Raw genomic sequence first — 12,415 nt, forward strand, 5'->3', positions numbered from 1 at the left:
TTTTTGCTTCGGCGTTTTTCGTGTGTGTGTGTGTGTGTTTGTGTATGTTCTTATATGTTTCGTACTCGTGCAGTGGGTATTATTGAGAGTGTTTGAGAAAATTCATTTAAAGCGATCGCTACAAAACAAACAGTTAAATATAATGTTTTTGGGTCTCCTTAAATACTCGCTCATCTGCGCACGTGGTTGTCGATTTTCTAAAGATTTTCTACCCTCGTAGGGGTAACATCGTCTAGTGTCTGCGAGATTGAGTAGTGTAGTGTTATTGTGTTTGTATGATTTCTCCTCTGTGTAAGTACGTTAAATGATATAAAACAAATATCGTAAATGAAATGATCATGGCTAGCAGTTTCATCGGTAAGATCTTTATTGTATTTATCTTTATTTCTAATTTCGATTGGTTCCCGTGACGTGATCCTTAATTAAGTAGAACGTACACGTCATCAATTCAATCTTGTATATTGATTGAGCCTCACATAGATAGCTACTAAGCCCCATTAGTAGTTTTTCTAAGCAGATAAGGTAAGGTAGCTGATTAGCGCTTTTGTGCTTCCCAATTTGGGCTTCGATCACCATTTGATACTCGAACTCTGTAGGACATCGGATAAATAATAGAGAAGTTAGAATTTGTTTTACTACTTATCGACCTGAAAATTTGTCTTTTTGCCGCTTCTTGGTTTACTTTTTTAACAAGTAATATTTTCCAAACGTTTTTGTGCTTTTGAGTACTTAGTTTTATTTCTATTATTTAGTAAATTTATTTTATTTTGCGAATATTACACAGTTTTCAAAACATCGATTTGTTTTCTCCCAAAATTTAAACAAAAATAATTTCTTTTCTATTCGACTTTGCAGAAACGCTGGAACATTTAAAAAATTGCATCCGACGGAGTAATGACACGTGTCGTATCATACAATGTCGACGAAATCCGCACTGCCTGTTCTTAGTCGTATTCGATTAACCGGGGAAGGGTGATTTCCAAGAAGGCCCGAACGAAACGACGATCCACTGTGTTGTATTGCATTTGGCAGAAGCTTGCTGTGGTCAAAATGTTGAGCCGTGGCCAGATGTAACGAAAGTACGGCGGATTTTCTTAGAAATTATTGCTTCATGCGGAAATACCTCTTGCGATGCAGTTAATTAAGTAAGTATGCATATTTTCTTTTATTTATGAAGCTTCGTCGTTAGCTAATAGTATGACTCAGGAAATATTTTTTTTTGCACAGAAGAGCTACGCTTTTGTCGACTGTCATCAATTACCGAGTGCGGTACATTGGACCGCAGCATAATGTAATGAATACCGTAATATCAGCAGTGAAGTGTAAAAATGCAACACCGGACGGAAAGGAATTGAAAACTAGTGCTGTGGTGTTGCCAAGTTATCATTGATATTAATTTACTCAGCGTGCACAACTGTGTTCTCTTGTGTTTGCAGCATAATTAACTATCAGTCGTCGCTATCCCTTCATCACCCGGTTTAATCGAAGCTGCAATAGCGTGCCAGCTATCGGTCAGCATAAAATCTTCACCTTCTGGGCATAATTAGCTCCAGATTGCAGGAATTCCTGTGCAATGGTTTGCTGATCCTGTGATAGTGTTTTCGACGCTGTTTCACGCTGATAGTGTATTTTTGCTCCCGTGTCTGTGTTGTCCCGCTGGAAGCAGGGTGTGAAAAGGGGGGAAATCGTACATGTGATACAGAGGGGGCACGGTACACACGATCAAAGTACAGCACGATGTGCAAAGGCGTAAACAGTAGCGAACATATCTCACCTACATACATCCCTGTGGCTTAGAAAAGTGAAGAAAGTGATTGTGAAACATCTAATACCATACATACGCTGACCAGAAGGACATTGCTTTAAGCTGTGCAAGCAGCAATAATATCTGTCATTGATCCTGTACAAAGAAAATAGAAAAGAAAAACGTCGTGCAGCCCAACGTAAGGATACGGGACGCTTTTAATTTGCACACGGAATTGTGTTAAAGCCACCTGCATATCAGCATGACGTCGCATTGGGAGGATTTTTATGCTAAGCATCTACCACCGAACTGTTTCGAGGACAACCGATCGCTGCTGAAGGAATTTTGCGACCGCCACTACAAACTCAAGAGTCACATCGTGCTCGTTACGGTAATTGTCGTTTTCTCAAGGCATGCTTTGCTGGTGCAGGTTTCCTTTTTACTGCAGTATTGTTACCAGAAGTAAGGACCGATGCAGGAGAGGTAGACGATACATGCAAGGAAAGCATAAATCGTGTTGTACTGTACAGCAAATAATACTTACAACATACCTGTACAAAACTTATGGTGCATGTATGCACATACAATCATCATAAATTGTCAATCAATGATTAAACCAGTTTAAAAAGAAATTTAGAGTGAGTGGATTGCTCCATTAACTTGGTGAGATATTAAGATATCATTTATAATATTTTTTATCGGCTTTCAAAGGATAATCGTAATAGATTTAATAGATCATGTTTAGTAACGCTTTGCTTCTTAAAATTTTTTGCATTTAACATCAACAGGTTGTAATGAATGCGTCGATTTTTTCGATCAAATTCTATGGTTGTGTGGGACTAGTGCAACAGTAACCACGTTAGTACAGGCAATACGTGTAATGTATGTTTAAGACCCACAGGCCTGTAATTTCCGAACATAGCTACAAATAATGTGTGTGAGTAGCGGTGGAATTTGATCGATTCTGCAACTAACCCGATCCTATGGATCGAGAGAGCGAACCCCCCCCCCCCCCCCCCCTATCCTTGTCTAATCCCATTGTACTTGATATTGGATAACGCTCATTTGATTTAGGTGAACGGCTCCATCTTATAAATAAAACATAAAGTTGGTCCATCGAATAATTTACGATTGTTGCAAGCATCCTTTTTCCCCGATCGAAAGGTGGAATGTGGAATGAACCGGCTACCAGGACTTGAGGAACGACGTAGCCGAAAGTGCAGCATGGGATGATGAAAAAATATTAACTCTCCTTCGCTTGTTTGGTACCTTCTCGTCGAGTTCAAGGACGATAAAAAGGACATTTTGGGAAGAAAAGCCACAGGAAACACGAGCGGTGAACGAAACACCTGTATAGTGGAATTATTTCGTAACACAAATGGTTAGCCTAATGGAAACTTCATTCCATAATTGAAGGTGTTGAATAAAAGGGAAATGGACTTTTAACATGTAACGGAAGCAATTTTACTTACTTACCAGTTTGAGGGTTAATTTGAGCAGTATATTATTCGGCAAATGAGCGTAACACTACTTCTAGGCTAATCGTTTACCGTGTTCCTTTATTTTAACATCTTAATTTTATTAAAGTACATCTTCTTCTTCTATCTTCTTTGGCACAACAACCGCTGTCGGTCAAGGCCTGCCTGTACCCACTAGTGAAGTGAGCTTGACTTTCAGTGATTTATTGTTACCATAGCAGGATAGTCAGTCCTACGTATGGGAGCACGGTCTATTTGGGACTTGAACCTATGACGAGATTAAGTACATACCTCCTCCATTAAATATACTGCTGTGCCTGCTGTGCATTGACACTATCATCACCAAAGCGGCAAAACTATTTACATACTACGGAAATTGGAAAACAGAAGAAGACTTAACTTCATCGCAAACTTTCTGGATTTGACTTACAAATGGACATGTACGCCTTGGCCCGTTCTATGCAGAACAAAAGGATCAAAGTAGCCCCGGAAAGCTGTGCATAACTAACGTGACGTCTGCTGTTCATGTTATTTCTTTTTTATTACTCAGAAACGAACCACGAGTTTATTTGCCCCGAAGCTTCGTCGTTCAATTCTGGGTGAAAGATTGAGTTGGTAGCTTTAGTTGTGTATAGGTAGGATGTTGTATAATAATGATGTTTTTTAAAGGTACAATTTTTGCTCAAACTAAAGGAAAAAGGGATAAAATGCATATTTTCTTTTGTTCTAGATCTCTTGAAGCAAGAACATTTTTAAAGGTGTGTGCACTGTTGATACAAAAACGGGCAAACCACACTTCGAAACGAAATCTGCGAAATCAAATTCTGCCAGAAGAAAAACTGTGCCCATCAGTTCTGTTTTGCCATCCCAAACCACTCCACTAAAGGCCGGTCACAAATGTGTAGGGCATAAAATGTAGAATTTACTTACCACTAAAAATAGCCTATTCAATGTCCATTGGTCCATCTACCTTGCTGCAGAGCTACTATCCAAATCTCGTTGAATGGCCGCTTTGCTTGGGTTAGCTTTTTTTTGTTAAACTCACCCGGTCTTCTACGGGAGAGAAGTGTTTATGTTACTGCATAATGTATTATTATCACATGGGCTTTAGAAAAGCAACGATTGTACTTGATTAAGGGTGACTATTTAACATTCTAAGCGGCAGGGAGTGGACACAGTTGTGAGTGTGTGCTTACGAAAGGATAGCAATGTTATTAACTAAGTTTAGATTACTGTGTTTTTTTGAAGAATTTTTCTTCCTATTAAAATTTAGTTACTTATCGTTGAAAAAAACATATTTATGCAATAGATTACCGTTTATGTTTAGCATAGAGTTAATAATTGCTAATGCTTAGGGGAGAATGATTATTATAAATTTCCTCCTTGGCCTTTGCTTTATATAACAGCTAATTAACAAGTATTTTAATTCGATTAAATTTTTCGTTTCTTTAATTTCTCATCCCGTTCTCATATCGGACGATACAGTCAGGTGGTACGACGGTTCCACTGGAGCACAACACGGTGCGCTTCGTGGATAACTTCAGCGCTGGCAATCGTGGTTCTGCCTCGGCCGAGTACTTTCTTGAGCATGGCTATGCCGTTATATTTATGCATCGGACCAAATCACTGGAGCCGTTTTCGCGCCACTTCACCGGCCAGCAGCTGCTCGATATGCTGGAGCTACACGAGGAAGGCATGAGCACCACAATTACCGGTAAGTTTCTTTAGACTACGTCGCTGAAGGGGTAACCTGCGGTCCTGCCGATAGCTGTGGTCCTTCGTGAACTGGAAAGCCTTGGGAAAACAAAGATGTGCCATAATTTACGCCAGCACAACATAGTGCGTTTGTGGTGCATTAGCTTGTCACGGTAGAAACACTACTAGCACTATCAGTAGCTTGATTAGATTGTTGTAGAAAGGAAGCCTTTTGGTTGATATTCATTCTTCTATGGCATCCGGGATTCCGTTTCCATAGCACCATTATTATTACACAACTTTTAGCCTTCCCTGGATTCGTCAGCACATTGAGGAAGGAGGGAATTGTGTGTGAGCGAGGGGCTTATTAATAGAGTGGTCTGTGTGTGTCTGTGCGTGTGCAACATAAGCGCCAGCAAAAAGGGCAAAGTATTCATTTCAGCACTCTTCCGTTTTGCAGTAAAACCGGACTCCGTGGATGTGCTGGCTCCGGTGCTGGACAAGTACAAAAATGCCCAGGAAACTCACCGGATGCTATACATCACCTTTACCAGCGTGGTCGACTACATGTGGCTGTTGCGGGCGGCCTGCGAATCGTTGGCACCGTTCGAGCGGAATGCGGTGCTGTTTTTGGCTGCGGCAGTTTCCGACTTTTACGTACCGCAGGATGAGATGCCAACGCACAAGATCCAGTCTGGGCATGGGGCGCCCACGATATCGCTACAGCTCGTGCCAAAAATGTTGGCCCCACTCGTGAGCCTCTGGGTGCCGCACGCGTACGTCGTGTCGTTTAAGCTGGAAACGGACGAGGCGCTGCTGATTGCCAAGTCGCGCGAAAGTTTGAACAAGTACAAGCACAAGCTAGTGATCGCCAATATACTGCAGACGCGCAAGAACCGCGTTGTGTTCGTGACGCCCAGCAGCAACTATGAGATCGTGCTGACCAAGGATCAGGCGCTGTCCGGGCTCGAAATAGAAGAACCGATCGTGGCCGATGTGGTTCGGCGGCATCAGGACTACATTCGGGAGTCGGAGCAACAAACGCACCAATGACCCGCGCGTTCGACCCGACCGTCGCCCAACAGCGGGCCCGGGACGCAGGTCGATTGTCACGTCACGTTACCGCATTTCTGCAAAGTGTTGAACCCGGGCCGAAAGTACTAGCTGCCGGACGGGAAGCTCAATCTCTAGCCGCTGGCTTACGGAGTCGTAATTGGTGAAACCTCTCTTCTCTTCTTCTTCTTCTTCTCTCTGACTCTCTCTCTTTTTCTCTTTCTCTTTACCTCTCTCTCCGTGCAATGGGGATTTCGAAAATAGATTGGAAAAGTGTAGTACTACCTTATGTTGGGGATGGTTTAATTAAATTCGCTCTATTACTATCGTTGGTTTAGTTTTCACTAACGTTATCAAATGCCCAGGAAACGTGTAACAGGTCCGGTGGGGTTGTTAACTATTGTTTATTTAATTAGCATTTAGAGTGCGGTGGAAAGCGCACATGTAGTACATTCCATCGTTTGCGTTAAGTTTATCTTCCAGGGTGTGTGGTAAAGCTTTTATTTGAGCGGTTGAATGAAAGATTAACGCTTTGGTTCTGCTCGATAGTTGGTTTAGCTGTTGTTTAACAAATTGCTTTACCTTGCGACATGTGTTCATCAAAATTTGTGTGTAGTTGTGTTCTGTTTAAACTAGAAATACCTTTAAACCGGTAATATGTTTTCATAGCATAAAGCGTTACTGCAAAGAGAATAAATTAGACAGTGAAACAATAGAAGATGTTAAGGATACTAGGCCTTGCGATTGCGAAGAAAAGGACTCGGTTCCAACTGTTCCATATTACATGGTTAAAATCACTAGAGAGAATACAATCCACACAAAAAAACCATAACATTCACTTGCATGTTGGCACCTTCCTCTTATAGACGGTATCGTCAGTTCCTAGCTAATAGCAAGAGGTTCCCAGATATCCTTTATGTTGCTTTCAGCGTGCATTACCCAGCACGTTTCGCGTGTGGCCCGAAAGTAGATACGTCTGCATTTAAATTAGCAACGCATCGTACATGTTTGCATCAGGTTTGTAGGCTCGATTATTGTTGGTAAATAAAGGCGGCAAACTCTCGACACTTGTACGTTGGTATGTTGTTTTTGGTTTTGTTTCGAAGGTTTTTACAATACACTGAACACCGGTAGTGAATGTCCTAATAATGCTACTACGCATCCAAGTTAACAAATATTTAGAAAACTGACTTACAGCCCGTTATACGAAATGTGTGCATACTTTAGAAGAAATCCACCGTAGTAAGGGAATTAGCAGGACATTAACGCCTCTCGACCAGTGAGCTTACCAGCCGGAACTGTCCCGAAATGGATGTATGGCTAAGATACTCATTTTTGTAACCCTTCTATCGGGTCGAGAAGTGTATCGCATATACAGACAGGATTCCTACTACATTTTAATAAAAGCAGCCAGCAACACGTAGTTCAGTAATGTGTAAGAATTTAGCTAACGTAATGTATGCTACTCCTCCTTCCCACCAACCGTAAACAGTGACATTACATTACATCCTAACTTAATAGACCTAACTCTGGGTAGTGTGCATGTGGCTAACCAAGAAACTTTAGTGTGTTTCGGCTGCGTAGAGGATACATGTTCCGGCGGAAAGTAGTGCTCCCGGCAACTAGAATCCCGCAAAGAAGGATGGTAACTTTTTCGGGACGAATTAAATATACAGAGATGTGTATAGGCTGTTTGGGAAACATTTAAAATGTTGTTAAAAATGGATGTTCATCAATATCATCGTATATACACCGCGATCGGGAACACATATGGTGCCTCCTTTTAGACTATTAAATCGAAACTAATTCGGAATTAGTTGAAAACGAATTCCCCAGTGACGATATCATCCCCCATTATGACATACACCGTAACATCTTATTTATACAAAGTTTCTTTCTTACACACCTTTCAAATTACGTTCCCGTTAACTAACTGCAATGTCTTAACATACAGGAAAACTCCCGCACCTCGCAGTCGAATGCGGTGCTAATGAAGCAAGACAGTCGTATCAACAAACTTACCACTTGCGTTTACATATCACCCAGATATACACTGGAGAACAATATACTAGAAAGATTCAAATGCAAAACAAAAACAATAAAAAAAACAAAAGAAGATTAATTCTGCATTTTGCTATGAAAAACTCCAGCAAATTAATAAGCTTTTTATGACCAAAACAGTCTATATTTTTAATAATGTTTAGTAGTTTTCTTACAAATATAGAAAAACAACTTATTTTCACATAAATCGACCGATAATGAGTTTATTATGTTTGTTATTGTTTTCCTTTTGGAGCGAAATAAAAGATGTGGAAAGTTATTTCCCTAAATGATGATGTACTGGTTTAGCGATCACGTGGCAAACAGTGTTAGAATAGAAAATAGGATAACATTTTGTTAGAAATGCGAATCAAAACATGGTAGGGGTAAGGTTTTGTTTATCTTTATTCAAATGTAAGCTAGAATTGTAGCAAAATAGCGAAATCAATAATGAAATAAACAATTTTCGTTCCTCGTAACCGCCAACACATAAATGTAAAAGTTGATCTAAAAACATACATAAATAACGCATGCAGATGGTAAGATAAGCTCCCTCAGTAGTATAACACATAGGACAACAGTTGTTCTCCAAATTAAAGCAAAAATTCAAAATATACTAAACTACCGTGAAGGATTAACAGCAACAAATGATAAAATGTGAACACATATTAAATGAACCAAACAGGACGGAAATGATAATGACACTACATACTAATAATAAAAAAAAAACAAATTAGTCCCCATGCGATGCCGATCTTTCCACAAGACGATCAAAAGTAATGCGAAAAAAAACACTCCTTTAGTAAGGGATTTAGAATGCTTGCAAACAAGAAGCGGTCCTATACACCCGTAGTATAACATAAAGCGATTTATTGAACAAACAAAAAAAAACACAACAAGCTTGATTGTTGGGGGATTGAGAGGGTTGCGCATGTCGGGGATGCGTTGTTTAGAGATAAAAGAGAGTAATCATGGGGCAAAGGTACGTGATGATGTATCGGGGGCTTTAAACCCGGGTTGATGATATGATAGGTATGGTTAATAGTGTTACCGAATGTGTTTGTATTGTTGTTTAGCTATCAAATGTACCGTTCGTTTTATATGCTTTCATTATTTTCCTTCCACCCTTAAATTAATTGTTTTGGAGATAAGCGTGCAAACTGTCTTAGTACTTAAAGTCGGTTATGCTTATGTTGGTGTAATGTTTTCACATCTATAGTCCCTCTCCTTGAACATTTTGAACAAGCCAGACGCTATGGTACGATAGGAACCAAGAACGAGAGATGAAACAATTCAGATGGACAAACACGGAAAATTGAAAGAACCAGTTATATTTAGACAAACAGATTAAATGATATACACGTTTAGCGATATCGTATACACACAGGTACATAGATATGTAATAACTACAGATATATAAAATGCGTATACAGATAATAAAGGCTATAATAAACTAAACAAAGAAGGAAATCTTCCCGCAACACCTTTTGACCTTATCTATAACGTTCGTGCTGCTAACGCAAGGTAATCATTATTCGATCGCATCATTAAAATGACACCAAACAACACCGGACTTTACGCAAAACTGCTGAAAAACCACGTGGTTCTCCATGTGCCGATCGATTATTGCACATGATGATTTAATTGTAGATATCTAAATTAATTTGGGTCGGTCTGGTGCTACAGTCGTCAACTCGTACGACAACATGCCCGTCATGGGTTCAAGTCCCGAATGGAACTGAAAGCCAAGAAGCCTACTAGTGGTACAGCTAGGTTGTTGGTTGTTGTGCCAAGGAAGAAGTTAGAAGAAGCTAAATTTATTCAACATTTTGCCATTTGTATTTTCCTTATAAACCAAAATTTGAACGATCAATTAGCTGAAATGTTTGCCCCAATGGCACCCAACAATTTTATTTTGTAACCAAAGCGTCCGGGATTAGGAACATCGTCCTGCCTCTAATCTAGTACACTTTGCGGTGAAGTTATTGTCCAATATGGCGTTATTGAATATTTTTTCTTCTTTCTAGAATCGAAGCAATCTAGCAAAACTTACTTCTCGGATTGTACAATAGTTTCGAGAGCGCTCATACCAAAAGTTGTTGTGCGAAATTTTACGTTAAAATTGTTTTAATTTTGAATGTGTGGTTTTTGTTTGTTTGTTTGTTTGTTCAACGTGACTTTAAATCCTTGAAGTAAAGCAACGCGTAGTGCATCGGAAGAAGGACGGCTCTTAAGATAAACAGCTGAATTAGCATAACATGTCAGAAAATGGTTTCACACAAATCTTAACGAGTGGTTGTCTCTACTCGGACACGGATTCAATGGCGGATGGTGTTCGTCGATCACGTCGCCGCGCATACCAACGACACGAAGAAGAGCACGAACCAACTTTAATGGACGAGTCGAAGGAATTCCCCCAGTATGAGACAACTTCCGGGGGCGATGTTCGACACATGCTGGCTGAACGTGGAGGCGCCTGTAGACGATTTGAAACAACCGTTACGTCCAATGATCGAGATTGGAATGTGCTGGATCGGTACAACGACGAGCAGGACGACCGGCACGATCGTGAACGGTGGCGAATGGGCCAACCATTCAAGCACGAGAGAAATAGATACGGTTCATCGCGAAGTCCGGGCGTACCCGCTGTCCAGTTAAAGGTTGCCCACCAGGAGCCGATCTCCATTCGCCCAAGGAATAAGAATCCGCAGATCGTGAACGTTTGTCAAACGTTTCGCTTCCCAGACAACTTTATCACCCAAAACAACGCCACTCGAATGGTGCAGCATCAGGATCGGGTGGTACATCAGCAGCATCCCGCACCGGAACCGCGTCGACCGCCATTACTATCGCCATGTCACAGTACCAGCCACACACCGGTGGGTGGATTTTTTAGCATGTACAGACGCCACCGGAACATGCACAGCCAGACAAGCCGAACGCTGATCGAGCTAGTGGAGGCTGAGCAAAAGATGCAGCAGCAGCAGCAAACGGTCAGATCAACAATGGGACCACGTGGCACGTCAAACTATGGTGCGTCCTCGCACCGATTGGCAGAAGATTCTCTGCTGGCTTCTAGCGGTAGCGAAACATCGTTGGACGAACTGAGCGATGTCCGGCCAAGGTTGCTGCAGGGAGAACGAAAAGCAAAAATACCTCCGATGGTTCGGGAACAGCTGCGTGCAGCAAATGGAGGCCGTACATCGCAAGTTCCTTACTTTGACCGAACGAAGCGGAACCGATCGTACACTAAGCTGGTTGATGGTGGCGCTACGATGGGTGGCCATTACGGGCGAAGCACTAAACTACCGGCGTTGGGTGCAGTCGGCAAGTTCAGCAGATATCCCACGAAATCGAAGGCGGACAATCGTAGACCGACACTCGAAGAGGACGCACTGGAATCACCGTTTGTCGATGATACGTTCGCGCCAACTGGAGGTCGAAGTAGAAAGTTACATCTGGTCGACGACGCTCTCGATGACGAAGAAGGGTTAGATGAGGTCAATGATGAATCAGACGTCGAGTCCAGCGACGAACAGCAGAACAATGACCGTGACGAGTGTAACGGACAGCTGGATCTTGACGATGAAAACGAAGAAGACAATGATGAGGAGTCAGTTGGCGATTCCTTCGGGCGGAGACTAGGACATGGAACGGAAGCCGTTCGTGCTGGTACCGGTACGAAAGAGGGGCCGGTCAGCATTTCCGGAATTGTGGATAAGCTCCAGGACAACGTGTGGGAGGTTTGCCTGGAGGGCATCTGGGACCTAATGGATACCGCCAGTCGGATCGATTGGAAGGCTCAGGAAAAGTACATCACCGTCATCAACCGGAAGTTGATCGAGTTTCTGAAATCCCCACGAACGGCACTGTGCCGTTCGGCGTGCCAGGTGTCGGGCGAATTGTTTCGGCAGGCCAAGTCGACGAAACGGCCAGAGTTTGATGAAATGGTCGACATACTGCTGTGCAAGACGGCCGACCCGAATCGCTTCATACAGAAGGATGCAAACGTGGCGCTAGACAAGCTGGTGACGTACATCCCAACGCCACACACCGTGCGGGCGATATCGAACCGGGGCACCATGTAAGTGGCTGTAGAGCGACCAGTGATGCTTCCGGTTGTGTCTGTGTGTGTGTTTTATTTTTTGCAAATAATCCCTTCAGTTATCAATCTCGCAAACCGTTGTCTTACTTTCATCGTTCTTGCAGCCACCGCAATCCACTGGTGCGTACGGCTACGGCCCGACTGCTTGTCTGTATTTGCGTCGTGGCAGGACTCGATGCCATTCTGGGGACCACGGCAAACACACGAACGCGCAAAACCATCCTTACGATGTTGGCCAAGTTTTTAACGGATAAAAATCTAGAAACCAGGTAAAATATCACCTTAAAGCACGTGTAATTC

The 12,415-nt window shown here is 42.1% G+C and overlaps 2 protein-coding genes across 3 annotated transcripts in view; both read left to right on the plus strand.

Annotated features, from left to right (window-relative positions):
• Nucleotides 1–12,415, plus strand: part of LOC120948846 (uncharacterized) — a 314,251-nt gene that overhangs the window by 301,489 nt on the left and 347 nt on the right. Inside the window, exons 2-3 of one of the 2 annotated variants that reach the window (XM_040365617.2) lie at nt 10,092–12,094; nt 12,220–12,384. In XM_040365617.2, coding sequence (XP_040221551.2) covers nt 10,269–12,094; nt 12,220–12,384 — 1,991 coding nt within the window. In that variant the 5' untranslated portion in view covers nt 10,092–10,268. Of the gene's footprint in view, nt 1–9,575; nt 12,140–12,219; nt 12,385–12,415 lie in introns of those variants that run through there. The other variant, XM_040365618.2, reaches the window with a different exon arrangement.
• On the plus strand, nt 973–7,043 carry LOC120948848 (phosphopantothenate--cysteine ligase). The gene is made up of 4 exons (XM_040365622.2): nt 973–1,145; nt 1,228–2,135; nt 4,708–4,936; nt 5,378–7,043. Exons 2-4 carry the CDS (start codon nt 2,007–2,009, stop codon nt 5,968–5,970), a joined length of 951 nt encoding a protein of 316 aa, XP_040221556.1. The 5' UTR covers nt 973–1,145; nt 1,228–2,006; the 3' UTR covers nt 5,971–7,043.

Source organism: Anopheles coluzzii, chromosome 2 (genome assembly GCF_943734685.1).
Source record: "Anopheles coluzzii chromosome 2, AcolN3, whole genome shotgun sequence".
In the NCBI taxonomy this organism is placed as follows: domain Eukaryota; kingdom Metazoa; phylum Arthropoda; class Insecta; order Diptera; family Culicidae; genus Anopheles; species Anopheles coluzzii.

Coding starts and splice junctions, on each gene's coding strand:
- LOC120948848 (XM_040365622.2), top strand. CDS start 2,007: ATGACGTCGCATTGGGAGGATTTTTATGCTAAGCATCTACCACCGAAC. Junction 2,136..4,707: donor GTCACATCGTGCTCGTTACG/GTAATTGTCGTT, acceptor CGGACGATACAG/TCAGGTGGTACGACGGTTCC. Junction 4,937..5,377: donor CATGAGCACCACAATTACCG/GTAAGTTTCTTT, acceptor TCCGTTTTGCAG/TAAAACCGGACTCCGTGGAT.